General features: G+C 55.4%; 10 protein-coding genes across 10 annotated transcripts; 6 read left to right on the top strand and 4 right to left on the bottom strand.

Annotated features, from left to right (window-relative positions):
- Positions 1–189: 189 nt before the first annotated feature.
- On the bottom strand, positions 190–3,685 carry L226DRAFT_534904 (glutamate-cysteine ligase catalytic subunit). The gene is made up of 13 exons (XM_067680774.1): positions 3,447–3,685; positions 3,198–3,322; positions 3,019–3,138; positions 2,395–2,571; positions 2,200–2,339; positions 1,876–2,147; positions 1,673–1,820; positions 1,509–1,621; positions 1,262–1,459; positions 915–1,208; positions 724–844; positions 544–664; positions 190–469 (listed from the first exon to the last, which is right to left on the bottom strand). Exons 1-13 carry the CDS (start codon positions 3,594–3,596, stop codon positions 409–411), a joined length of 2,040 nt encoding a protein of 679 aa, XP_067535912.1. The 5' UTR covers positions 3,597–3,685; the 3' UTR covers positions 190–408.
- Positions 3,686–4,037: 352 nt separating this feature from the next.
- L226DRAFT_486434 (APG6-domain-containing protein) lies at positions 4,038–6,242 on the bottom strand. Its single transcript, XM_067677158.1, has 7 exons — positions 6,068–6,242; positions 5,900–6,008; positions 5,062–5,843; positions 4,795–5,002; positions 4,659–4,747; positions 4,388–4,600; positions 4,038–4,331 (listed from the first exon to the last, which is right to left on the bottom strand). The coding sequence occupies exons 2-7, from the start codon at positions 5,936–5,938 to the stop codon at positions 4,193–4,195; spliced, it is 1,470 nt and encodes a 489-aa protein (XP_067535911.1). The 5' UTR covers positions 5,939–6,008; positions 6,068–6,242; the 3' UTR covers positions 4,038–4,192.
- Positions 6,243–6,646: 404 nt separating this feature from the next.
- On the top strand, positions 6,647–9,053 carry L226DRAFT_61153 (uncharacterized protein). Its single transcript, XM_067686293.1, has 3 exons — positions 6,647–7,134; positions 7,188–8,642; positions 8,713–9,053. The coding sequence occupies exons 1-3, from the start codon at positions 6,910–6,912 to the stop codon at positions 8,899–8,901; spliced, it is 1,869 nt and encodes a 622-aa protein (XP_067535910.1). The 5' UTR covers positions 6,647–6,909; the 3' UTR covers positions 8,902–9,053.
- An 896-nt stretch (positions 9,054–9,949) lies between these two features.
- Positions 9,950–13,210, top strand: L226DRAFT_61096 (DUF1793-domain-containing protein). The gene is made up of 17 exons (XM_067686219.1): positions 9,950–10,241; positions 10,293–10,475; positions 10,533–10,641; positions 10,697–10,875; positions 10,934–11,043; positions 11,097–11,274; positions 11,329–11,558; positions 11,613–11,755; positions 11,814–11,870; positions 11,921–11,994; positions 12,047–12,108; positions 12,164–12,290; positions 12,341–12,496; positions 12,551–12,596; positions 12,652–12,711; positions 12,775–13,039; positions 13,096–13,210. Exons 1-16 carry the CDS (start codon positions 10,044–10,046, stop codon positions 12,981–12,983), a joined length of 2,121 nt encoding a protein of 706 aa, XP_067535909.1. The 5' UTR covers positions 9,950–10,043; the 3' UTR covers positions 12,984–13,039; positions 13,096–13,210.
- Positions 12,790–13,899, top strand: L226DRAFT_61122 (uncharacterized protein). The gene has a single exon (XM_067686252.1). The coding sequence runs from the start codon at positions 13,083–13,085 to the stop codon at positions 13,761–13,763; it is 681 nt and encodes a 226-aa protein (XP_067535908.1). The 5' UTR covers positions 12,790–13,082; the 3' UTR covers positions 13,764–13,899.
- A 139-nt stretch (positions 13,900–14,038) lies between these two features.
- Positions 14,039–16,998, top strand: L226DRAFT_552878 (DNA/RNA polymerase). The gene is made up of 14 exons (XM_067682894.1): positions 14,039–14,206; positions 14,265–14,334; positions 14,388–14,475; positions 14,529–14,557; positions 14,610–14,729; positions 14,780–14,849; positions 14,898–15,045; positions 15,098–15,215; positions 15,403–15,537; positions 15,589–15,740; positions 15,793–15,932; positions 15,980–16,041; positions 16,092–16,211; positions 16,266–16,998. The coding sequence occupies exons 1-14, from the start codon at positions 14,115–14,117 to the stop codon at positions 16,872–16,874; spliced, it is 1,953 nt and encodes a 650-aa protein (XP_067535907.1). The 5' UTR covers positions 14,039–14,114; the 3' UTR covers positions 16,875–16,998.
- A 9-nt stretch (positions 16,999–17,007) lies between these two features.
- Positions 17,008–18,358, top strand: L226DRAFT_60976 (uncharacterized protein). Its single transcript, XM_067686084.1, has 2 exons — positions 17,008–17,386; positions 17,443–18,358. The coding sequence occupies exons 1-2, from the start codon at positions 17,177–17,179 to the stop codon at positions 18,304–18,306; spliced, it is 1,074 nt and encodes a 357-aa protein (XP_067535906.1). The 5' UTR covers positions 17,008–17,176; the 3' UTR covers positions 18,307–18,358.
- A 234-nt stretch (positions 18,359–18,592) lies between these two features.
- L226DRAFT_534896 (mitochondrial import inner membrane translocase subunit) lies at positions 18,593–19,739 on the bottom strand. Its single transcript, XM_067680773.1, has 5 exons — positions 19,647–19,739; positions 19,483–19,582; positions 19,244–19,430; positions 19,009–19,131; positions 18,593–18,849 (listed from the first exon to the last, which is right to left on the bottom strand). The coding sequence occupies exons 1-5, from the start codon at positions 19,676–19,678 to the stop codon at positions 18,821–18,823; spliced, it is 471 nt and encodes a 156-aa protein (XP_067535905.1). The 5' UTR covers positions 19,679–19,739; the 3' UTR covers positions 18,593–18,820.
- A 145-nt stretch (positions 19,740–19,884) lies between these two features.
- L226DRAFT_560379 (uncharacterized protein) lies at positions 19,885–23,032 on the top strand. Its single transcript, XM_067683360.1, has 5 exons — positions 19,885–20,329; positions 20,384–20,561; positions 20,614–20,682; positions 20,733–20,790; positions 20,853–23,032. The coding sequence occupies exons 1-5, from the start codon at positions 19,906–19,908 to the stop codon at positions 22,761–22,763; spliced, it is 2,640 nt and encodes an 879-aa protein (XP_067535904.1). The 5' UTR covers positions 19,885–19,905; the 3' UTR covers positions 22,764–23,032.
- Positions 22,883–23,759, bottom strand: L226DRAFT_612944 (uncharacterized protein). The gene is made up of 5 exons (XM_067686453.1): positions 23,722–23,759; positions 23,554–23,672; positions 23,414–23,497; positions 23,190–23,356; positions 22,883–23,134 (listed from the first exon to the last, which is right to left on the bottom strand). The coding sequence occupies exons 2-5, from the start codon at positions 23,615–23,617 to the stop codon at positions 23,024–23,026; spliced, it is 426 nt and encodes a 141-aa protein (XP_067535903.1). The 5' UTR covers positions 23,618–23,672; positions 23,722–23,759; the 3' UTR covers positions 22,883–23,023.
- Positions 23,760–23,842: the final 83 nt, after the last annotated feature.

Here is a 23,842-nt window from a genome sequence, read left to right as displayed (position 1 = left end):
ACCCCGCCCATATAACAATCGCAACTTCAGGGTCGACCCTCTCGGATATGTACATTGACGTCCCAAAACCCAGCGTCGAGGTATCCTCCGGGAGGGTCGGAGTAATGCTATGCCTATACAGCGGCCAATGAATTCAACAGAAGCGTTCCAGACCCTCGCTTGAGGTGAGCCGATGTTTAAGAACGCAATCCACGATATATAATAGACAGACGTGAAGGCATACAACCTTTCACGACATGCGACGCTAACACGACAGCGATGAGAGCTTAGAACGATTGCACCTCTATAGCGGCCATACGGGGCCGCCTCATTCAGCCCGGAAACCCACAGATACAACATAACGATACAGACGTAAATGGCTGCTTAGTCCTCTGTGCTTGCAAATCGATTTCACTCGTATCCGATACTCTAGTCTCTCGGGCGCGCATTTGCGGGGAGGAAGTCAGGTGCCTTGCGGAGGCCTCGCTCTCTGTCAGACACCGCGCCGGAACCGTTGGTCAGCCGAGGGCAGGTAGTAGACAGACACCAGTACACGACACTCACATCTCATCCATGGCGACCATGAGGTCGTAGTTGATCTCAGCCGAGACGACCGAATCGAACTTGTACGCCGGGTGGGATCGCACGAACTCCCGCATCCAGCTCGCGGCAGTCCGCAGGGAACCTGCAATTAACACCATGAGCTATCCTGACAGATCTGTCCGGGAGTGACGTCCGACATACCGTTTGTCCTCCGACGAACCAGGTCCAGGTACTCTTCAATTCTCCGACCAGACTCTTCGTCCAAGTCAAGCGTTTCCAGGTACATGTAGACAAGGTTGAGCAGGCCTGGGAACGTCGCGCTCTTGAAAATCAAACCATCAGCCACGCCCTCTCAAGCTGCTTATCAGAAGCGCGGAAGCAAGCAGGCGCACCTTGCCATTCATGATCTCCTCCAGCGACATTTCCTCATATTCATCCTCAATGCTTCGTGGGATGAACGCGTCGTCAGGCATCGGTGGAAGCGGGAAGCAGTTGCGCAGCTTCTTCTCCTTCCCATTGACACCGTTGACAGGGATCTGAGGGCCATGCTCACTGCAAGGCGAGCTCGGAATAGATGACGCGCGCGATGGTTGCGAGGACGCAGAGGGGAACACGTCCTTCCGGAAGTAGAACTTCTGTGACCGGACCGCATCTCTCCGTTGTGCGCGGGCCATGTTCTCGTCCACCTGGAAACAACGTCAGCGTCGCCGCCGCGAGGCACGCTATCCGTGGGACCGACCTTCGAGATCGGGATGTAGAGGTTAAGGTTGAAGTTCAAGATGGCGCGCGAGAGAAGGACGGTGAAGACGGCGAACGCAGCGTTCTCAAAATCGGTGAGCTGCACTTCCATGGGGCGGAACTCTACACGCCAACCAATTGGAGAGTTCGCCGGAGGTGGTTTGAACCGAAGAGTTTGCCAGTTGGTTGATTGAATATTCTGCACTACGTCAGTTACTGCAAGACCACGCAGATGTGAGAGCATATACCTCAAAGTGGTCGTTGCTGTTCTGGTCGTCTTGGGAAATGGTCTCGGAGAACACCACAAGCGGGTCCCGGATGAACAAATGGGCAATATGTCTCGACAACAAGTCGTCGACACCTGGTAAGATGAACGTTAGCAACGCCCCTCATATTGCTCGTGAGAACGTACCGTGATGACGCAGACGTTCGAAAATATCAGCATCATGCGGCGCCTCTATGTCATTGTACTCGGGCCGGTTCATCCAATACTCAGAGATATACAAGCTGACGCTGGCGTAACGCGACTTCGGGATCCTGAACCTGCTCTCCTTGAGTGGCTGAACGACAGGTCAGCGATGTACGCCGCAGTAGTCAGGGACGACGGGATGGTACCTTCAAGCCACGCTCCTCTTCTGTTCGGTCATCTACGCTTGCAGACACAACGTCCCATCTGCAGTCAACATCGGCGAGGTAGCCTCTCCAAAGAGGACTCGCAGCAGTCAGCGCAAGCATGAGAGGTGCGACCGGCACCAGGGCGTCGTATAATCGCCGCGCTTCTGTGATGTTGCATGCCTGGAACGTCAGCTGAAGACAGCTACATCCCATTCCGAAGCCCATCGCGTCCATGTAGATATGGTCGATGAGCGCTGCGCCACGCTTCGCCTCTGTGATGTGTTCAGAACATGCCGCAACATCGATATTGTAGATCACACGCACCTGAATCTTCTGGGTATATATTGCGTTGCCATGGGATGGTGGGATCAATGAAGGGCCTCGGCGTCCGCTCGTCAATGAACAACGGCAGATTGATGGCGACTTTTGAGCCTCGTCTTCGCCTGATGTTCGCGGTGAGGGTGCTACAGGAGAACAAGGTTGAGCGTGAGACTGGCCACAGGAAAGGATATCACCGACGGGAAACGTGCATGGGGGTTGGTTATCTCTTCCGGGAGGAATAAACTGTGGCTTGAGATCGCGTCCGCGGGATCGAAATACGGTTCCGTGAAGACGCCCGGTGTACCGAGTCGAGGGAATGATGTCATCGTGAACGGAACTTCGTTGGGTTTGAGGTGTTTGCGCGCGAGACAACGCCTGCAAGTCCGGAGCGCGCGTCAGTATATGTACGGAGTAAAGCTGATCTGACAATCGATGTGCACTTTTTGTCAACTCGTCATAGGCGTCGAAGTTGTTAAGCCCGCCCATGCGCGCAAGCCGCAAGGGCACGGCCCTGCGGCTCATATGCCTCGCGGTGGAGGCTACGAGTAGAATATGGGTGCGCGGGACGCATCGACGTCATAAAAAATGGGCGCTTCGAGGACGGAACCCTCTCCACGAAAATCTCTACGACCTGAACGTCTCAATTTCTCATCCAGAATGGCGATTTTTCGAGCTCTGGCAATGAGACCCACTATCAAAGGTGTGCGGGATGGGCTCAGCTTCTGAGGGTCTAGCACCCGCGACGAGCAGCACAACGATAGCATCTCTTCATGACGAGTTCTTGGACGAACATATCTCGAGAAACACGGAGAAGCAACTCACCTGTAGCGCATGTTCGACTCGACCGAGAGTAGGTCGCGGATATCCCCCGTATATGGTGATCCAGGCGTGGACTCCAGCATGAACCGTCCATACTCCGGGTGGAAGGTCGGTACGGTGTCTCTGCGCGGAAATGAAGATATATAGCGTTGCTCGGAGTGTAGAGGACTAGGATGACCTACGCTTGGCCACACTCGGACGCGATGTCACTCACGATAGACTGGAGCTTTGCGAGGATCTCCGTTTGACGAAGGGATAGCTTGACGTTCCGCTCCTGATTATCGAATAACGCGACCATGTACTCGACCTTTGCGCGGACATACGTGGGCAATCAAGCATCATATGGGATCAAGAACCCGCGGGGAGGGTGAAGGAGAGACGCGTGTAATTCATTAGCGGCCGCGCGGATAACACACAAGGAGCGGATGTACCTCGTCACCCCACAACAACTCATCCCCGCATCTGTCCTTGAGGCGATCCCAGATGTGCAAAAACTGCGTGATTCCGTGCGTCCTGACGTGATCGGCGTACTGTTTGGCCTCATCCCAGGCGAGGGGCGTGCCGAGGAAAAGCAGGCCCATTGGGATAGGGTTGGGAGATGAGAGTCAGAGCAAAGAATGAAAAGATCCAGATAACGGGTTCGGTGCGGACTCCTGGCTGAGAACAGACTCGATATAGCGTATAACAGAAAGAAGAAGATGACAAACCAACAGCCCCGTAAGGTCGCCCGCCTTACTCAGCTATGGTGTAAGTCTTCGCAATCCCGCATGGGCGTCCTGGCGGAAAACTGAACCGGCCCGGTTCCGGAATATAGTCCCTGGCCCGAATCTACCATCGAAGACCCCCAGTGTCTATGCATAGCAGCCCGGTACGAGTTGCGACGGTGGAGGGACGGCAGGTGTGGCTAACAAGACGAAGTGCGCTCCCCGACATGACGCCGAGAACTGAGAAACGTAAACATGAGGCGTGCACGCGTTCCTGGTCGAAGTCGATCGCGCCGCGGCGCTTGTATCACCGAGCCAGACAGAACACAGAGATTCCCAATGACTATCTGCACGAGCGGTCGGGATATTACAGAGCAAAATGTACACGACTGATAGCGGCATTGAGGCCGCAGTGGCCTCCACGTAACCACGATGATCCCCATTGTGAGTAGACCCGCGGCCGCCCACACACGTCAACCGTTGCTGCCGTTCGTCGCCCACTTCAGCAGGATCTTCAGAGCCAGCAGAACGTGCCGCAGTGCGCGTGTCCATGCTTCTTCCTGATTGAACTGCTGCTTCACCGACGCCTCCCCGATCTTGTCCTTCACGATCCTGAGTAAGCTCATATTGTCAGCGCGTTCCCAGGGCTCGGGGTATGGGGCACTTACTGATGCGGGAAGTCAACTTGCGGGTCCTGGGACTTGACGTAGTCCATGAGTTGCTTCAAGCAGTCGAGAAAGGCCACCATCGCGAAGTCAAAACGACGGTTGTGGAGGAGACGCCCGAAGTGTAGATCACCTGAGCCGTAGAGCTCGTACGTCGCCTTGTCACCGGTCGTCTTCTCTATCCGAGAAAAGGAGCCCATAGGCACGAGTCGGTAACTGTGGGAGTTGTTCGTTAGTTCACGATGACATCGGGGCGCCGCCGAACACAACTCACTTCTCGAACGTGAAATCGAGCTTGTGGGCAATGGTATACAGCAGGAGCAGCGTTTGGCCCCATGCCGCATTGATCTCGGCCCACTCGACCTATGCGGATTCAGACAGAAGTTTTGCGTGGAAGTGGATCCACTCACAGGAACCCCAGGAACTCGCCCGAGACGAAGGCCATTGATTGTCCCAAAGACACCGTCATGCCCGATGCAAAAGGCGTCGTTGTAGACGTTTGTTCGTTCGAGCTTCTCGAGTACCGCCGAGTCTGCCGCGTACGCAGCTCGCAGCGCGGCCAACTGCGACGCCTGCTCCGCGGACTTGAGCAAGTGAGCGTTGTGCTGCCGCCAGAACCTGAGTGAGTGGGTTAATGTTAATGATAGGCGGTGCGCGGTCATGAACCCTGGACGCACTCTGCCTCTTCTTCCTCAAGGGTCTTCTCCTCCCGTTCGAGGCTCTTCAGTTCCTCTTCCAGCTGCTGGCGCTCGCGCTCTGCGGCCTTCAGCTGGTCAATGGCAACCCGTTCTTCATCCTTCAGCCGTTCGATCTTGGCCTCGGCCTCGGCCTTGTTGGCTGGCCCTGATCCGTCACGCTCTTTCTCCTTCCGCACCTCCTTCTCAAACGCAATATAGCCATCCCGCTCCCTCTTTGTCTCTTCGAGCTGGCGCTGCAGCGTGCCGAGGAGGATGTGCGTGCACTCGGCGCAGAGTGGATGATCCAAGTCTGTCCTACTTGAAAGGAGGTTGAAGAGGCGTAATGAGGAGCGGAGGTGGTGCGAGAGGGGCGAAGGGTTGGGTTGAGAAGGCTCCTCTGGCGGTGCGGCGGGTGGCGTGGCTGCGGCGATGCTACGAGCCTTGGACAGCGAGGGCTTCTTGGCGTGTGGTGTTGCAGGGAGGTTGGACGGGATCGTCCTGATGACGCTGTCTTGCAGTAGCACAAATGACTCATTGGGATGCACTGGCCCACGTTGTGGCTGCTTTCGCTGCGTGGGTGAAGAAACCGACCCCGAGGACGAGGAGGACGGCATTCCCTGTACGGAGTTACGCCATGCTGATTTCGCTGATGTAGGTGAAGGTAGCTGGGCCAGTTTCTCCGCGCCCGATGTTAGGCGTCCATGGGACGGCGAGGGTGGTGGCAACGAGGAGGCAACAATATCGTAAGCGGAAGGTGTGAGGTCAACTAACGACGCGTCTAGCTGCAGGTAAGACGTTACTGAAAGGCCATCTAAAGAGAATAGAACTGTTAACTCACTTGTAGAGGCTGCTTGCATTGCTGACACACGAAGTTCATAGTAGCGAATGGTGGCCGCACTTAGGCCGAATCACTAGGCAAATATGGCTCGAATCTCGCCAATATGGGCCTACAGAATGCCCCTGTCAGCGAATAACGCTCAATGGTGCTCAAAGCCGTTCAGTCTACCTTGAGTTTCGCCCTACAGCGCCTCCGTATATAGCAGGGAACCTTGAGGCTCTTGGACTTCTGGATCCCAGAACTCCTACCACTTACACAACGGTCGGATGTCGTGTCTAGTCGAGCTCTTGGACGTGGTATGCGCTCGACGCCGGCTAGGATAGCTCACGAAGTTCAGTACTGGTCGTGTCACTGGAGCGGCTTCAAGGTTGGCCAGGCCCGCCAGGCGCACTTCCCCGTGGGAATGGCGGAGTCTGAACCCCACACCGCCACTGGCCCCACCGCCTCTCACCCGGACCACCGTCAATACTTGCTCAATGTCGTGGATGGACCTCAGTATCGTCGATTTACCGCCAAAGACGCCGTCTACTGTATCCTCAGATGATTGCTGAATGCGTTCAGACCTTCTACGGCCAGCATGAGCTGACTTGGTGCGATATTTGCTTCCGCAAACCGAGGCTCTCCACGGACTCGCCTCATAAACGATACCAGCTCCTCTGCTAACGGGAATTCAAACTGATAAAGAGCCTGGCTTGCATAGGTGTGCACTCTTTTCAATGTAGGCTTAGCTATCTCACTCACGGTGGTCGTAGGTTGCATGCTCACTTCAATGGCACACACATGCAATACATCACTGGCAGGTTCTCCCCGCTGACCATGCGAAGCCCGGAACCTTGTGTGACCTCAGCTGTTCTTCACCGCATCGTCGACAATCTCCATCATGACATGCTTGGATCTTCCGCGTGCGCGGTAGCCTCGCAAGTCTAAGTATCCCATGAGTGACTGCTTTGCATCGGGTTACTCTGACTTCTAGACTGTCGAAGATCCGTCGACAAAAGCTGCTTTACCCGATGTTCGGCAAGAGATCATGCTTCCGCTCCAGTGCGTGCGGACTACGCCTGCAAATCATAGGGCGGCACCTAACACACCGTAACGCACGAGGACTGGCTGCGTCGCATCGCCATGCCTCATATATAACACGAGCACGATGCAAAGTTCCGAACAGCAACTCGCTGAATCGCCTCGACCGAATAACAACCATACAAGGTCTCAAGACCTTACAGCCTGCAAATCCAGTAAGCACGCTCTCGAGTTGTTGTGCGACGTTGACCCTGACCAGAACTTTCAGTTCATGGCCGGCCAAGTCTTTGCACTCCTCGTCGGCATCGACAAGTACCAGGCCGGGAACATCTGGAACCTCGATGCCGCCGTCGACGATGCTCGGAGCATCGAGCGGTGGCTCACCAGCGACTTTCAGGTCCCCCGTGATCACATCTGCACTCTCCTCGACGCCCAGGCGACGAAGCGGAATATTGAGGAACGCTTCATGAGCCATCTTCTCAACAACCCTATGATTGAACCTGGCGACGCTATGATTATCTACTTCGCCGGACATGGAAGCAGCATCCGCGCTCCGCCTGGCTGGTTCGACCGTGCCCGTGGCGACGTTTCCGTCCTGTGCACGTATGACTACGACACGAAGCTCCCGAAGGGGCGGACGAACGCCGGTATATCCGATCGCTCCCTCCACGCCATGCTCCAGGACCTTGCCCGAGTCAAAGGCGATAACATTACTCTCATCCTTGACACTTGCTTCTGTCTCCCTCCCACTTCCAACGACGACCCCAAGGAGCGCCGCTTCACCCGCTTCACCCCTACGCGCAAGGCTACCCCCGAAGACCTGCTGGCAGGACTTTGGAGTACGGCATCCGCGCACAAGGCTGAGCCCGTGGCTAGCCGAGGCTTCACCGGGGTGTCTTCTGACTCTCATGTCGTCCTTGCTGCGTGCAGCTCCGGCTGGGCCGCAACCGAGCGGAAGGACGGAGGCAACTTCACTCGTGCGCTACTGGCGCTCAAAGATGCCCGGCCACTTCACAAGCTCACCTACGCGGACCTTCCAGCTGAGCTGTCACCTTATATGGGCGATCACCAGTACGCCGCATGTGCGGGTATGAACGTCGATCGAATTCTCTTCGATGGCGTGCCCTTCGTCCCCGACACGCGCTACATATCCGTCTCCGCGCATGACCAAGAGCACGTGCAGGTGTATGCTGGCGAAATGCAGGGCATCACAGTAGGCACAGAGTTCGCCATCCACCCCCACAACCGTCGTGGCTCCCTGAACGGCTCTACTGGCAACTATGTGGCCACGCTCGTGTTCGCCACGTGGTGTCTTGCGAAGCCGAAGTCTCCCGGAAAGCAGACGGTGCGCGAAGGTTGGGCGAGGGTGACGCGTTGGAACAACCAGACCCCCTTCCGCGTCGACGTCAAGTACTCCATCTTCTCCTTCTTCCGCCGCAACCGCCTAGTGAACAAGATTCCATCCAATTCCGTTGGCCTGGCGGATAAGAACGGCGTGGGTATCCTGCGCGCGAAGAGTGCCAAGAGCGCGGACCTCTCGGTGAAGGTCAAGGGCAAGGAGCTTGTCGTGGAGCGTAAAGATGCCCTCATCTCTGCGAACTGTCAGCGCACTCTCCGCATTCCGAGCGCGGAGACGCGCAACGACGTCAAAGCGATCGAGGCGGCAGCTCGCTTCAACATGCATCTGTACCGCAAACATCCGTCGCGACCGTTCGCGGGAAAGGTGAGCATGGAGCTCTTCCGTCTCGATCCTTCCTCTTGGACGCGGACCAGCGGTAACCTGCTTGTGAAAGGGCGCGCGCAGATCGTGGACGAGAAGGCCGCCAACGCGATCTACGCCGTCGTCCTACACAATGACTCGGACGTCGACCTCTGGCCGTGCCTCGCGTACATGGACGCGGGTGGTTACAGCATATCCATGGTCTACCACCCAGATCCTGCTGCCTCCGGTCCCCCTCTCCGCCGACACTCCCATATGGTGATCGGCTCGGGCTCGACCGAGTCGGAGGCGCTGTCGTTCGCGCTGGCGGACGGCGCGGATAAGGGCGCGGGCTTCCTCAAGCTCTTCGTCTCGACTGTCTACACTCCTATGACCGTCCTCGAGCAGGGACCGACCGTCACGTCTGTCACGCAGCCGATGTATGGTCCCGGCAGTCGGTCGAAGGCGGCGAAGTTCGTTCCCGACAGTACTCTCTGGGACTCTCTCCTGGCTTCTATCACGGTTGTACGGACACCTCAAGTAGATGGTAGATTATGATACCCATTACCTTATGTAACACTTGTTTATGCGTAGTATGGGTCAGCGTAGATCGCTTGCACGCTATGTAGTATTTGATAGGTATCAAGTCAATGTTTTACGCTCACGCCCACTTGCTCTGTTTTCTTCGTCTCTGAGGTGTACGGTGGGCAACGTATCGAAGAAACCAGTATCAGTCCTAGCCTGAGGCAAAGCAGATTCGGTTGGACACGTACGTAGACGCTGGTTAAGTCTCATGCTAGTGGCGGTGTCCGGTGACAGCGGGCCGCGGCCACCATCCGAAGGCTGTCATGTCACTGTCATCGTCAGCAGATATGTCTTGACATTGTCCTCGTCTTGGTAGCTCTACCTACCCATTTACACCGCGCTCATAACGAGCGTGTCGCTCGAGCATCTCTGTCACAGTCCGTCTTCCTTCCTCGCGACTCCAATCATGGGTCTGACAATGTGAAACAGACCGCGCGTCGAACAGACAAACATGACGGCGCGGTGCATGATAGGTGTCTTGACGTACGCTGTCGGCCGCAGGCTGGCTGAGGACCAGATGCCTGTGTTGTGGCGTAGGTAGAAGTACTGCTAGCTGTGCAGCCCGATGGACTCCTCTCCGCTCGGACCCGGGGGTCCCAAGCTTGACGCGGAGGTAGTCATCTCGCCGGAGGATACTTTCTCGAGACGCGGGCGCAGCGTCTCCGAATCTCTTGGCCCTTGGGCCTTGAGCGCTGTCAGTTGCATAATCGGAACGTAACGAGTAAGGTATGGAAGAGATTCTCTGCCTGTGATACTCACGAACTCACTGCGATTCCTCTAGTTTTCGCCTCCCCCTCCCACTCGCGTGTTACGCCTTTCGGACGCCTCTCCCCTCATTCCATGGTCTCAACATCCTTATTCCATGTCCTTCTGAAAATTCTGAAAATCTTTCTTCTGTTCACCGTCGCCTATGCCCAACAAGCCTTTTACCCCGCCAGCATACCTCTCGCAGTCCGTTCGCCCTACTTCAGCATATGGTACAATAGCGCTGCCGGGACGCGTCCTCTACCCGAATCGTGGCCTCTTTTCTGGAGGGGGGTGCGTTTTCATGTTCCTTTGTACTAATATAAAGCTAAGTCGTGGGTACAGCCTATCGTCGGCTGGGCAGGCCGAATCAGGATAGACGGGGTCACGTATTCGTGGATGGGCGGCGACGGAATATGGAACAGCACTGCGAATGTCACTGACATAAAAATTACCCCGACGAGGACTATCTTCACTATGCTAGCAGGTCCGATGAACATGACTGTAACCTACTTGTCTCCAATAGAAGTGAGTCATCCTTTGTGAATACGTAGATGTATGCGGCCCTGACATCCGGGGTCGTAGCCTTCGGACTGGGTAAACCAGTCCATTCCATTCTCATATGTCTCAGTTGAAGCCCAATCTCTTGACGGTGCTGCCCATGACGTACAGATGTACTCTGATATCAGTTCTGGTATGTGGCACTGACACGATGATTATTGTCCATCGCTCAATGATGTCCTTACCAGAGCTAGTCACGGGTATCCGACCTGATGGCAATGCGGGTCTACATGGCGATCCAGTGAGCTGGCAGAGCAATTCTACCGCTCAGACCTTCTACCACGAAACCCAACCGGAAACTCTCCAGCAATATTCGGAATATACACAACAAGCAGAGGACGGAAGAGGCTACTATGCTATGGCACTTGTACGTCCTGGTTGTCTTGGGTGTCCTGAATATCGTGATGACGCAATCTCCTTGCAAGAGTGCCAATATCACATCGCAAATTGACACGGACAGCACATGCAGACATCAATTTGCGAATTTTGGCGAGATGACTGGCGTTCAGTCGTCCACCTTTGGCCCTATGGGCAAGTGAGTGCATTCAGTGGAAGCAGGTGCGACTTTGACTCACGCGTCACGGGAAGCCCGTGGTACGTATTCGCCATAGCCGTTGATTTTGGGTCCATCCAGTCCACCTCCTCCCCGGTGACCTGGGCAATTGGTTATGTACGGGATCCCGTCGTACAGTTCAAGACAACCTCCGGTGCAACTGATTTTCGCCGTCCATACTGGTCAACGCGGCACTCCGACATCCATGCATTGGTACGCATTGATTAACGGATGTCGCGCATCCCCACCTAACCATGAAGTCTTCAGATAGACGCATTTGTCACTGATTATCCTGCTGCGCACGACAGGGCCATTGCGTTTGACGAGCGGATTACAGCCGACGCTGCAAAAATCTCGCCACAATACGTCAACCTCGTCTCGCTGGTAGCTCGTCAAGTCATGGGTGCACTAGAGATCACAGTTCCTGGAGGTTCCGCCATCGGCGCGAGATCTGCCACAGACGTGAAGGTATTCATGAAGGACATCGGATACAGCCAGTGCGTGTGGTTCCTGTTGTGCATATGTCGCTTGGTTCTGATTGCTCTGTTCAGGCGAATCAGTCCGGTAGAACATATATTTGCCGCATTTCCCGCCTACTTGTACTTCAACGCGTCGCTCGGGGGAGCGTTGCTGGCGCCACTGCTGGAATACCAAGACACACAATCCGGACAGTCGTTCGCCTCACAGGACCTAGGCCAGCCATGCACATCTGCACTATCGACCAGCATTGTTAACAGGATGTATGATTGTAGGTCCGGGCTACCCTAATGCCACGGGCACTAGTCCGGTGGCACAGCAGGGTATTGAACGTGAGTAGTGTCTCAGCTTGTAGTTTCCAGTCGTTGACTTGGATGGGCAGAGTCCGGTAACATGCTTATCATGATGTACGCGCATGCACGGACGTCTGGCGATGGATCCCTACTCAGTCGGCATGTATGTATCCCGTCTTATGGCCCGACTGCATCTTCTTCACGTACTCCCACAGTACGACACTGCGAAACGCTGGGCGGATTATTTAGTCAATACTACCCTGACTCCGATGAATCAGTGAGTATCATCCATTAAGTGAATATCTTGTGTACCCCTTACCACCATTCTGCAGGCTTTCGGCGGACGGGCTCTCGAACCCCAATATGACGAATCTCGCTATCAAGGGCATCATTGGCGTGCAGGCAATGGCGGAAATCAGCCGTGCGATGCAACGCGACTCTGATACTCTGCACTACGATGTGCGTTAGCCCACCCGTCTCTTCAGCGCATCTTTGAACACATGCTGCAGAGTCAAGCAAAAGCTCTTGCAAGTCGCTGGCTTATCCTCGCACAGTCCAGCGATCAGCAACATTTGCTCGGTCAATATGGCCAAGAATCGTCGTCGGCACTTCTATACAATATCTATGCCGATGTCCTACTTGGTACGAACCTGGTGCCTCAAGATGTGCGTCATCCAGTTAGGGAATGCTCCGTAATCTGACGAATTCATCCTACCTAGACTCTTTCTAAACAAACTCAGTACTACAATACATTACTCCAGTCAGGTATGGACTCCGCATGTCCCTACTCGCGGACGGCGGTCTTACAGCGTCCCTCTAGCGGCTTCGCCGCTTGGTGTCTACTTCGACAACGCTGCTCCGGCCAACACAGCAAGCATTGGTAAGCTCTGTTTGTCCAGGGCTATAGTTGCGGCACTCACTCATCGAACGCATCTGGTATCAGCGTGGACATTGTTCACGGCTGCCACTGTCACAGACGAGGGCGTCCGCGATCAACTGATACAGCGCGCCTGGGAACGGGCGGCCTCCAACAAGACGGGCACGATACCGGACGCACTGCCAGATGCTTATAACGACGTCACGGGAGAGGCTGTAAACCATGGCGGAGGTGCCGGGTACGTCGCTCCTCTACGCATGACGTGCAGTGACTGAAAGCCGAACCCTCCTAGCTCTGCCCTCGGTGCCATATTCTCTCACTTAGCCTTGACGTGAGCCGGCTCTGGTTTTTACGCGGCGCCTCTCCTTGTGCTGATGTGGTTCGCAGCGTCCCAAATACCACTATTATTGTGGGAGATTTGCCTTCAGGGACTCCTGGATCTTCTGGGGGAGGAGATGGTTCTGGAAACAATGACAATGGGAGCAATGGGCGCAGCGGACACAGTACCATCGGTGAAATCGTCGGGGGCACAGTTGGAGGGGGGGGTATTCCTTATCCTGGTGACGGGTGCCGTGTTCTTCTGGTGGAGGAGACGACAGCAGCGCTCCGGGAACTATCCCTACAAGGTGGACATCTTGGAGCGTCCACAGCCGTACCCATACGATACTACGTATGAGGGGAGCAACGACCCGACGCACCACGTCGACATGGTCAGCACCGTTGCCGCGACATACTCAATCTCTCCTTCGCATACCCCACACAGACGCTCCTCACCTCCCGTCATCGTCCCCTCCAAGAGTCGTCAGCGCACGGCAGAGATGGAACAGCGGTACCCGCTCTCCACATCTGGGATCACAGATGTGTCCGCATCGTTGCTGCCGGATAGTGACCCTGAGACGGTGTCGCAGATGGGTTCAGGCAGCGGAAGGTCGGGACATGTTTCGCTCGCCATGACGGACCTGGTGGGACTGAGGGCGGAAGTGGAGAACTTGAGGAGGGTGGTGCATGGCATTCGGGAGGAAAGGTTGGACCCTCCACCTCAATACGGGGAGTAGGGAGAGTAGGGTCATACACTTGGACGTTCGTTTTTTTGATACTATTCCCCTAGCATGCCTTTAGTAGACCAGTGGCGTTGACATTAATAACAGTAGAGTTCTTGGATTATTCATTGCTTCGTCTTTGAGTCCGCTCCATTGCCAGCACTAGTACTAGTAGACTGCAGGTTTCGCGCTGACTGCCAGTGCGGGCAGGAAGGGCGCGCCGAAGATCACGTGATCGCGCGATAGCGACGCGCAGCGGACCCGAAGCTCCCTGTTCCGGACCACTATCTCGCTCTCCTTAACCAACCCGCTCCTTCTGGGTCTCATGTCATAACACTGAATTTTTACGTGCACTGCTCAAAGCTAATGCCATTGAAGGACTCCCGCCCTCCATCCTCGACGCCGGATACCGACAGTCTAGTTCGGCGACTAGCCGGTCCTTCGACCACCAAAGCAGGGCAAGCGGTCACCACGTACTACATATGCTATCTGAGATATCTTATGACAACAATACAGACTTGCGAAGGACCAGACGGAGATTAATAAGATCATAGCAGAGGCATCGAAAGGGTCTAAGTTTTACGAGGTGCGTGGTATACCAACGCCGTGAGTCGCATATCCCTCATGTCGACTGCGTAGAATGAGAAGCGGAAGGATAAGGACTTGACGGAGAGAATAGAGAAGATCCTCAAGCATAGAGACGAGGTAGTGAAAGGCGTTGACCTTGGTATGTCTCCAGTGTCTAGCTCCTCCTAGAGTCTTTCCTCATCGGCCGGTCAGCAAAGGTTGAGCAGGGCGTGGACAAGCTGGTGAATACGCAGGCCATTAAATTTTTACTCAGCTTGCCGAACATCACTCCAGATTACACAGCTAGAAGCGCACCGAGACCTTTCCCAGGTCATCGTACATGTGGACATGGACGCATTCTTTGCGAGCGTCGAGCTCCTGGACAACCCGGACTTAGCTTCCAAACCTTTCGGTGTATGTCGCTAATCTATGCTGTGTATTGCTCACACTAACCTCTCCAGTAGGTCGGTCACGGCGTATTGAGCACTGCGTCGTATGAAGCTCGCAAGTTCGGAGTTCGTTCTGGCATGCCAAGTGCGTTGCTTGGCACCCTTGCCTCTTCCCTATCTCATTATCATGTAGCATTTATTGCTAGGAAGCTGTGTCCGGAGCTCATTGTAATCTCCAGTCACTTCCACCGGTATGGCGAGATGTCAGAGAAGGTCATGGCCATCTTCCGGCGATACGATCCTAACATGGCTGCTGCTGGCTGTGATGAAGGGTATCTGAAGTCAGTACTCTACCTCCAGATCTCCCGACTGTTTCGCTCACGCATGGAACAGTATCACGTCCTACTGCGAAGAACATTCCCTCACGCCAGAGGAATGTGTCTCCCAGATGAGGGAGATCGTACATCAGGAAACAAAGCTAACCGTCAGTGCCGGCATAGCTCCGAACAAGGTTCGTGTAGACTATCAAAGCAATGTGATCTCACGTCATTTACGATCCGTGTGCGCAGATGTTGGCCAAGGTGAGACTCATCGTTCGAGCTTAGATTACAAGTGACAAACACAGCACAGATCTGCTCAGACAAAGTACAATTGCTTCTTGCCCACGCATGACCACATTGACTAACACGTCTCATTAGAACAAGCCGAACGGACAGTTCAAGCTGGACTTCGAACCTGAAGCGATCAAGGCCTTCATGCACGACCTCTCCATCCGTAAGGTACCTGGAGTAGGCCGTGTTCACGAGCGACTTCTTGATTCGATTGGTATCAAGGTCGGTCTTCCCCCTAATCGTGGTTTACAATCACTCACACTCGATGCGCAGACTTGTGGCGATATCTTTGCTCAACGAGCTGTCCTGTCCCTGATGGACAAAGAGTTCGGGTTGATGTTCCTCCTGCAAGCGTACCTCGGGATCGCGTCAAACGTCATCGAACCTTGGCAGCGAGAAGAGCGGAAGAGCATAGGTGCTGAAAGGTAGAACTTTTCTCACCTCTGGGCACTTGGCATCATGACGCATTCTATGTAGGACGTTCAATCCTATCTCGGATACAGTGAAGATCCACGCCAAGTTGGAGGAGGTAGCAGCCGAATTGTCCGGCGACATGACCGCAGGCGGATGGACGGGAAAGACCATCACGCTGAAGTATAAGCTCGATACTTACAAGGGTGCGCGTCGTCGCTGCGTCAGCTGTTCCCATGCTTATCCCGCATAGTGTTCACCCGTGCCAAGTCCCTGGACAAGTGGGTTTCGACGAGGCAACAAGACCTCTTCGCGGTAGGCATTTGCAGCGTCTGATGCTGAAAAGTATTGAGGCTGTCGCGTAGCTTGGCAAGGAATTGCTGAAGCCCGAACTACCGCTGACGCTGCGGCTTATTGGTCTTCGCGTCACAAAGCTCAAAGACTTGAAAGCCGAAGCCGAATCCAAGGCAAGCGGGATTAAGAGAGTGCGTGTGTGCAGCTTCAACTTGCCCAAAGTTTGTGCTAACCTGATTCATCAGTTCTTCAACTCCGGACCCGCCGATGGCTCCCCTGCCAAGAAGCGTCGGACAGAAGAGGTATCCGCAGGGGAGGATGACCTACCCCAGCTCTCGCAGGATGGCTTCGCGACCTCAATGCCAGGTTACACGGACGAAGCCGACGCCGATGCAGAACACCTGGCAGACATGGAAGAGCAAAGTGGTGTTAACGACATGAAGCCGGCATCGAATATAGGCGCGGCAGCACGACCTCCCTCCTCGAGTGCATCGCAACGTGCCTGCACGGCGAAGCCTTCTTCATCGGCATCTGGTCCTACGTCGCCTCGCAAAAAGCGCATATCCAGCTCAACAAACGACGAGCGAGGAACCTCTTCCGATGCATCTGCACCGTTGCTTGAATGTCCGATTTGCGGCAAGCTGCTGGAGACGGACAATCAAGGCTTGAACGAACACATCGATTTCTGCCTCAGCAAGCAGGCCATAAAGGAAGCCCAGACAGCGTCGCTTAAACCTCCTAGCCATAGTGGTTCCTCTTCTGACGCAAAGAAGAGGGGACCCAAGTTTGCGCCACCGAAAGCGGCTGCGAAGGGTCATGGCGAGGGTTTACTCAAGTTTCGGAAGAAGGGATGATATTTTCCAGTCATGGCTGTTCTCTGCTGCGTCTGTCGGTTTCGTTGGGACTCTATCGGATCTATGTATTCTTTACATGTAGCCCGTACACACAATCTACACCACTTCATCGCTGCGAGGCAGGAATATTGGGCGTGTCTTTTGTGACGTCACGCGTTCCTGCGGCACAGTGCTGCAGGCAACGCCGTGACTGACAGTGAGTCTTTCGCCCGCAACCGCCATCCTCCGAACTACGACCTCCGCTCCTGCTCCCACAAGCTCTGCGTCTCTGGCAACCATCTCCTTGAACGTCTCTGTCTACAATGTCTGAATTCTGGGTCGCACACAAGAAGTACTTCTGCAAATACTGCAACATCTACATCGCCGACGATGCGCCGTCCCGGAAACAACACGAGACGGGCCTGCGGCACAAGGGCAACGTCGAGCGGTTCGTCCGCGGGCTGTACAAGGCAGGAGAAAAGCGCAAAGCGGACCTCGAGGAGGAGAAGCGGGAGATGGCGCGGATAGAGAAGGCACGTCCCGCCCTGCAAGCCCTTCCCCCTACGTTCGCTGACACACCTTTCTCTAGGCGGCAGGCGCAGCGTACGCGCAGGACGTCGCATCTGGTCTTACAAAGCCGGGGAGCAGCTCCTCCCCTGGGCCCTCATCCAGCGCAGCTGCAGGCCCGAAAGTCGCGGCGCCCAAACCTTCGAACCCATACGCAAACTACTCGACCGCTGAGTCGCTGGGGTATGTCGACCCTGACCTCGAGCGCGCGAAAGCGGAGGCGGAGCAACGTCGTACGCAGGGCATCGCAGGCGAATGGGAAGTCGTCGATGTCATTCCGCCACCGCAAAAGGGTGACGAGCAGGAGCAGGAGGGTGGTAGGCAAGCGGAAGGGGAACATAAGCCTGGGGAGGTCAGCGCGAGAGCAGGAGAGAAGAGACCGGCAGAAGGACCGGTGGACGAGGAGGACGGGAGGGGTTGGAAGTTGAGACGGAAGACGGCGAACGTGGGGTTGGGCGACTTGTATGACCCCGGGGCGCTGCCCATCAAGTTGAAGCCGAAGAAACAGGAGGAGCAGGAGCAGTCGGGGAGTCCGGGCGCGATTATCTCAGGCGCGGGGCCGGCATTGGGTGGGAGCGAGAAGCCAAGGTGGTCTGCTAGGGGGTGGAACAAGCCTGGTGCGTCGTCAATTACAGGCACCGCTGAGAGCACGGATGAGCAGGAGGCCAAGACGGAGGAGGATGGTGTCAAGGTGGTAGGGGAAAGTTTGACGGACACGCTGGCGCATGAGCCGCTTCCCGAGGAGCCTCCCGTTGAGGTCAAGACTGAGGATGTCAAGTCGGAACCCATCGAGCCTGCTGCACCCCCGCCGTCAACCGGTGGTAGTCTATTCAAGAAACGCAAAGCACCTGTAGGCGGAGGGAGCAGGGGTGGCAGGAGGTTTTGATGGAGTATTATCGTGGGTTTTATCACACATACACGTATGCGATGAAGCATGCACGCATGATTTGCTTGGAGGTACGCGACATTGTACTTTCTACGGCGTATTTGTATTTGTATGAATGTTCTTGACATGAACCATGTGCAGTCCGACGACAACACAGGCTATCGGACACTAACTTCAAAGCACCCGTGGACACACTGCGCAATCGCTACCTACACCCCGCGCTCGCCGCTGGTTCTGTCTTAAAGAGACCGAGTGGAAGGAGATGCTCCAGACGAGTATATTGCCTACCGAGCATGCTGCGCCGCCAGAGATACAGTCAAGTTCTGCGTTCCGAGTGCCAGATAGCTTTCCGAATGTTTTGGTGATATTAGGCCTTGATATGTACGAGTGGGGGATATCAAGCAATACAGAGCAACGACGCAAGAGATTATAGGAGTATAGACAGCGTAACGTGGGAGGTACATCTAAAGTCCAGGAGTGTGTCGACGGCGGAGAGCGAGCTATAACTAGTGCTCTAGTGTGATGGCTGCATGTTTTCCGGCACTGTAAAGGAGAGGTCAGCATCTTCGTCATATCAGGTGTAGGGGTGGGAATGACAGAAAATGGAAGCGCGTGGGTGCTTGAAGGCATGACGTAGAGAGTTGAAGGTGGAAGATGGAGGGGATGGGTATTGTAGGAGAGATAATGCGGAAGCGTACTCACTTGGTGGTAGTTGTGGACGAGTACCCTCGTTGAATATCCTTGACATGAGCACGCCGACACCCTCGAACACACTAAGCAAGATACCGCATGCCACAGCAGATGTGAGTGCGCCCCTAGGCCCACCTGTTCGATCGATTGGGTCAGTAACTGGGTACAAAAGTACCTTGGAGGTGGAAAAGTCTTGTACAGGTTCGTCGGGGGTTGGGGAAGAGAGGGGTGAGAGAGGCGAACTCACTTCGTGCAGCCAGGCATCCACCCGTGAGGAAACCAGAGATGATACCATTCCACATGTCCTCCTTTTGTCTGTAGCCCTTAACGGCACAGTCGAATGTCGAAAACATACCACCCCAGACACCGAAGTTGCCACCTGTGACTGGTGCCCGAGCCTTGATGACAGAGAGGGCACCGACTAGCCGATCTCCCTACGTGGCAGAGTTAGAGCCAATAGCCCACGACAAACTAATGTATACGCACTCGTGGGGAGTTCCTAGCACCCTTGATACCGTGCCAGATGGTACCACCGACCGCACCCATCGCAAAGGCGCTACCAAAGTCGGAGAGGATAACCCAAGGGCTAGATAGAGCGAAGATAGATCGAGTCAGCCATGCCGTGGACCGCAGCGAGGAGAGGTGCTTGCCATGGGTCTCTGGTGTGATCAGCGTGGGCCATGTCGTGTCGTCGTCGGCGTCGTGCACAGGCAGATGAGCTCCCTTGTCAGAGTCCCTTGTATCGTCAGCGGCCGCTCGGCGCCTCGGAACTCCCGGAGAAGACGCCCGAAACTTTTGGTTCAGGGCAGGCAGGCGTGACACGGTGCACGTGATCCTCCGACGCGCCGCGTTTGTGGCTGCTGTTGATCGGCGTCGTCGTTCTCACCACAACCACCATCACCCATAGCCATGGACCGCCCAACGTCTGCAGCGCGTCGGAGAAGGTCGCAAGTCTTCGTCGAGATTCCAACCTCACCACTCACAACCAAGTCTGGTAAGGCTGATCGCACCGGTCCTCCGGAAGGCACGCCTTTGAAAGCGGTTGTTATGAACGTGGACAATGCCCCTTCTTCTTCAGCTAGCACCTCCAGCCAGTTGAAGAGGAAGTCACCCGAAGAAAGCCAGCCGCATACAATGGAGAAGCAGAAGGATGACGCGCAAGCACCGCGACCGAAGAAGCCCAAGACGGAGAATGCTTCGAGGTCGGACGCTAAGGCGCCAGCCAAAAAGCCCTCCAACAGCGCCAAAGATGCTACCAATACCGGCGACGCGTCCAAGGCAGTAGAGGGTCTTCTGAGGTGCCACCAATGCAGTCGTCAGATGCTGCCTGCAGGTGAGTGTGATGCTGAAGGGTGTCTGGGACGAGCTTCACTGAGCACTCGTGCAGACATGGCTCTCTGCAGCTTCAAGCGACCTAACGGGCAACGCTGTAGCTTCAGATATTGCAAGTCTTGCGTGCGCAACAGATACCAGCAAGACTTTCTTGCCATCCACGCTCGCTCGCCTCAGAATGCCACGGCTGAGGAGAGGGCGCAACATGTGAATGATGTCGACTATCACTATCGGTAAGGACGCACCTGTTAAACAATCGAAAAATCAATACTGACGCTTCGTAAGATGCCCTCGCTGCAACGACAATTGTAACTGTCGAGTCTGTAGGAAGGCCAAGGGCCTGCCAGCCACAGGGTGCGTGGTGTCTGAGTCAGTGGGGTAGCAGTAGCTGAGTATATGCGCAGGAACCTCAACCTAGCAGCCCGCAGAGCCTCTATGCAAGATCCTGTTGTCGCCTCCAATGTACGTCTTCACTGAATTCGCTGATATCCTGCAGAGCCCAACTGACCATATACGACCATCAGGATGAGAGCGAAGTTGGGGGCTCGACCTCGAAGGCGAAGCTTATCCTATCAGGCAGCAAGAAGAAGCCGACTGATGATGGCGAGAAGACGACGAAGCCGAGAACGGCAGCAAGGACTAAAGGCAAAGCTACTGAACCCTCGACCTCTGGCCCATCGAAGGGCAAGCCCCACGTCCTTATTCCTCCATCTCCACACCACACCAAGAGGGCGAATGCCGTCCCAACGAAGAAGACTCGTGCGGTCAAGGAGAAAGCTGTTGCACCTCCGAAACCCATGCCCAAGCCCGTCTGGACGGCTCTGTCCACCCCGCTCACGTACAATGACGCTCTAACGCGCATGAACATCCGCGAATTCCTCCTTCGATTCGCCCATCTTGCAGACGTCTCCCGCACTCATCTCGAGGAGCTTGAGGAGCTCGCTACCAACGACCCATACACCACCACAACGAACGAGGACGACGAGGACGAGTCTCCATTGGTTGGCTGGGTCAGCGAGCCCGCCTTGAAGGCTATTCTTATCGGCCTTGTTTCTATCTTCTCGAGGGATGCTGACGAGAACGATGAAGACACGTCCGCGTTCGTCAAGACAATACATGCGCTGCGGGCCAGCGGCGCCAATGTGAGCAAGATTTGGGCTGCTCTTTCCTCCCTTCGTGACGCTACCGACTGCAACTTCCCTGACCCTCTCCCTCCTCCTCCGAGTGCCAGACAGCGGAGCACTCGCAGTGGGTCTCGAGACTCGCTGTCTGCCACCGTGGTCTGCACCGCACAATTCGTCCCCATCGTAGCCGCGCTCGTCGAGAATGCGCTCGAAACGAAGGTGATTCAGGACGACTTTGAGCGCGGCGCGACCCAGGAGAAGGACCTCGCTCGCGCTGCGCGCGAATTATCAGCGGCCGAGAACGCGCGATGGAAGGAGGCCAAGGCCAAGCGCGGCGAGTCAAACGAACGGGCAAACGGCAAAGCCGACCAGGCGAAGGGCAAGTCTAAGGCCCCCGCTGTTTCTCTGGCGGAACGCCGTGCGGCGTTGGCCGCTCACGAAGCCGCTCTCGCCAAGTACGAGTTCGCGCACCATATAGCTGCCGCTGAGTGTATCTCGCGCTTCGGCCCGCTTGGACGCGACACGGAAGGGCGCATATATTATGCCATAACTCCTGGGGTCACTGAGCGTGAGGCGGCAGTCGAGCTCCTTGAAGGCGGGAAGGGCAACGTGAAGTTTGGCAAGCGACGTGTCGCTGAGGAAGACGTACGCAAGGAGATGAAGCACTGGTCGTGGTTCGTCGCTATCTGGGGACGCAAGCCTGAAGGTGCTGAGGTCGCCAAGCCTAAGGACGACGAAGACGCCGAGGACGATGGAAACGAGGATGACGAGCGCTGGTGGGCGTTCTGGCAGCCGGAGCAGGTATCGAAGCTAGCGGAGTGGCTGGCGATGAAGTACAGTATCGACCTCGAGGCCAAGCGTCCCACAAAGGACTCGAGTGACTCCGCTGTCCTCAAGGTCGACGACGCCGATGCTGAGAAACTCACAGCGAAGGACAACAAGTCTCGCGGTCGTCCTTCGAATGCTAGCTCTGCAAATAGCGTATCTCGCCCTCGCAAGTTCGCTTCACTCAACAAGGACTCGGATTCTGAAGACGAGTCTAGATCCGATGAGTACGATGACGAGACGGACGCGGATGGAGATGTCCATATGCGCTTCGACCGCCGTGGGGAGCCCGTGCCCACCAAGAACGACCTGCGTGCGCTGGCGAGGGGCTTGAAGGACTACGCGGAGCTGCTCGAGTGGCGCATCAAGCACAGTGCGAAGGAGAGCGGCGATACAAAGTCGAAGAAGCCTCCCGCCGCTGGCAAGGACAAGGGGAAGGGCGTCGAGAAGGGCGGAATCTCGCCGGCGACGTTCTACGGGCAATGAGGTGACCCGGACTCGCCTCTTACAGAGGTAACATGCTTGACGACCTCGATCACATGTCATCTCGGACTGTTCCATACTGTACTAATGTTTCCTGGCAATGTTTTGACCGATACGTAGGAGTACTAATGCTTCGCTCGCTGCGATCGATAGTAGACCAGACTTGATGTCTGTTCGCGATAATGTAGAGAAGATAGAGTCTGAGAAGATGAGATCCGTAGATGCTTCACATGTACATGTAACGTTTGCTCATATCGTACATATTACACTTTACACTGCCGCGAGAGAATTGACGCAAGCTCATCTGCAGTCACCGGCCGCTCGATACACCTCGATAGGCGTTGCGCGAGGAGCGTTGCGAGGACATGTTTGCACTGACCCCCACCTTCGTCAGTCGGAGCTATCTTCCTGCAGTAGCATGACACATACCATGATCTGCGTCTCCGAGAGCAGTACCGAGTACGCATATGCTGGACAGGTGCAATACGCGAGCTTGTAGCCTCCGGGTGAAGGCAGGCCTGGGAAGACAGCATAGGTGGCGGTCGATCCGAGGACTTCGTATTGTGGCCGGCCCCAGGGAGATTTGTACAAGATAACTGTAAATCATCTAGTGAGACGTAGCGTAAGGATCTGCATGAAGACAAGGTACGCACCGCTGTCCCTGTCAATGAGGTCGAGCGCCGCTAGTAGGAGGGTCTCGGGGAAAAAGAACCGTAGCTTCTCGATTGAGTCATCAACTAAATCAAAAAATATTAAGAAAGCGTGACGAGTGGAAAGGGAAGACATATCGTACTAGTATCCATCGTGAAACCCTCGAGCACCTGGTCGAGGATGGACATGAGCTCCGGTGAAGGCATGGTCGACGCTTGCGCCACGTGTTGCGACTGGGCATGCCTCAGGTCATCGGTGTATCTAACAGCAGTTATCAATGATAACAATTTGTAATTCGTTGGTAACTCACTCTGCGATGATTCGCTGAAGAGACGATGGTGGTTCGGTAGAACGTAGATAACCGCCTGCAAGACCTTCCAAAAGCAGGCGTCAGGAGGGTCACAGCCACAGCTTTCAGCAGGAAAGAATCT

This window comes from Lentinus tigrinus, assembly GCF_003813185.1.
Source record: "Lentinus tigrinus ALCF2SS1-7 unplaced genomic scaffold L226scaffold_11, whole genome shotgun sequence".
Classification (NCBI taxonomy): domain Eukaryota; kingdom Fungi; phylum Basidiomycota; class Agaricomycetes; order Polyporales; family Polyporaceae; genus Lentinus; species Lentinus tigrinus.
Note: the sequence above shows the minus strand (reverse complement) of the source record. Positions and strands in the feature narration are given on the sequence as shown.

Bases quoted from the DNA above. Each gene is read 5' to 3' on its own strand.
- L226DRAFT_534904 (XM_067680774.1), bottom strand. From the start codon at position 3,596: ATGGGCCTGCTTTTCCTCGGCACGCCCCTCGCCTGGGATGAGGCCAAA. The intron at 3,139-3,197 runs GTAGGTCATCCT...ATTTCCGCGCAG, and splicing joins GCGTCCGAGTGTGGCCAAGC to AGACACCGTACCGACCTTCC. The intron at 470-543 runs GTGAGTGTCGTG...GGTGTCTGACAG, and splicing joins ATGGTCGCCATGGATGAGAT to AGAGCGAGGCCTCCGCAAGG.
- L226DRAFT_486434 (XM_067677158.1), bottom strand. From the start codon at position 5,938: ATGAACTTCGTGTGTCAGCAATGCAAGCAGCCTCTACAA. The intron at 4,748-4,794 runs GTGAGTGGATCC...GAATCCGCATAG, and splicing joins GGCGAGTTCCTGGGGTTCCT to GTCGAGTGGGCCGAGATCAA. The intron at 4,601-4,658 runs GTGAGTTGTGTT...CAACTCCCACAG, and splicing joins CTCGATTTCACGTTCGAGAA to TTACCGACTCGTGCCTATGG.
- L226DRAFT_61153 (XM_067686293.1), top strand. From the start codon at position 6,910: ATGTTCGGCAAGAGATCATGCTTCCGCTCCAGTGCGTGCGGACTACGC. The intron at 7,135-7,187 runs GTAAGCACGCTC...CAGAACTTTCAG, and splicing joins CCTTACAGCCTGCAAATCCA to TTCATGGCCGGCCAAGTCTT. The intron at 8,643-8,712 runs GTGAGCATGGAG...TGCTTGTGAAAG, and splicing joins CGCGACCGTTCGCGGGAAAG to GGCGCGCGCAGATCGTGGAC.
- L226DRAFT_61096 (XM_067686219.1), top strand. From the start codon at position 10,044: ATGGTCTCAACATCCTTATTCCATGTCCTTCTGAAAATTCTGAAAATC. The intron at 11,995-12,046 runs GTATGTATCCCG...GTACTCCCACAG, and splicing joins GATCCCTACTCAGTCGGCAT to TACGACACTGCGAAACGCTG. The intron at 12,712-12,774 runs GTAAGCTCTGTT...ATCTGGTATCAG, and splicing joins GGCCAACACAGCAAGCATTG to CGTGGACATTGTTCACGGCT.
- L226DRAFT_61122 (XM_067686252.1), top strand. From the start codon at position 13,083: ATGTGGTTCGCAGCGTCCCAAATACCACTATTATTGTGGGAGATTTGC.
- L226DRAFT_552878 (XM_067682894.1), top strand. From the start codon at position 14,115: ATGCCATTGAAGGACTCCCGCCCTCCATCCTCGACGCCGGATACCGAC. The intron at 15,216-15,402 runs GTTCGTGTAGAC...ACGTCTCATTAG, and splicing joins CCGGCATAGCTCCGAACAAG to AACAAGCCGAACGGACAGTT. The intron at 15,538-15,588 runs GTCGGTCTTCCC...CTCGATGCGCAG, and splicing joins TTGATTCGATTGGTATCAAG to ACTTGTGGCGATATCTTTGC.
- L226DRAFT_60976 (XM_067686084.1), top strand. From the start codon at position 17,177: ATGTCTGAATTCTGGGTCGCACACAAGAAGTACTTCTGCAAATACTGC. The intron at 17,387-17,442 runs GCACGTCCCGCC...ACCTTTCTCTAG, and splicing joins AGATGGCGCGGATAGAGAAG to GCGGCAGGCGCAGCGTACGC.
- L226DRAFT_534896 (XM_067680773.1), bottom strand. From the start codon at position 19,678: ATGGCCCACGCTGATCACACCAGAGACCCATG. The intron at 19,431-19,482 runs GTGCGTATACAT...TCTGCCACGTAG, and splicing joins GTGCTAGGAACTCCCCACGA to GGAGATCGGCTAGTCGGTGC. The intron at 18,850-19,008 runs GTGAGTACGCTT...TCTCCTTTACAG, and splicing joins TCGTCCACAACTACCACCAA to TGCCGGAAAACATGCAGCCA.
- L226DRAFT_560379 (XM_067683360.1), top strand. From the start codon at position 19,906: ATGGACCGCCCAACGTCTGCAGCGCGTCGGAGAAGGTCGCAAGTCTTC. The intron at 20,330-20,383 runs GTGAGTGTGATG...GCACTCGTGCAG, and splicing joins TCGTCAGATGCTGCCTGCAG to ACATGGCTCTCTGCAGCTTC. The intron at 20,562-20,613 runs GTAAGGACGCAC...ACGCTTCGTAAG, and splicing joins GATGTCGACTATCACTATCG to ATGCCCTCGCTGCAACGACA.
- L226DRAFT_612944 (XM_067686453.1), bottom strand. From the start codon at position 23,617: ATGCCTTCACCGGAGCTCATGTCCATCCTCGACCAGGTGCTCGAGGGT. The intron at 23,498-23,553 runs GTACGATATGTC...TTTTTGATTTAG, and splicing joins GGGTTTCACGATGGATACTA to TTGATGACTCAATCGAGAAG. The intron at 23,357-23,413 runs GTGCGTACCTTG...GATGATTTACAG, and splicing joins CCTCATTGACAGGGACAGCG to TTATCTTGTACAAATCTCCC.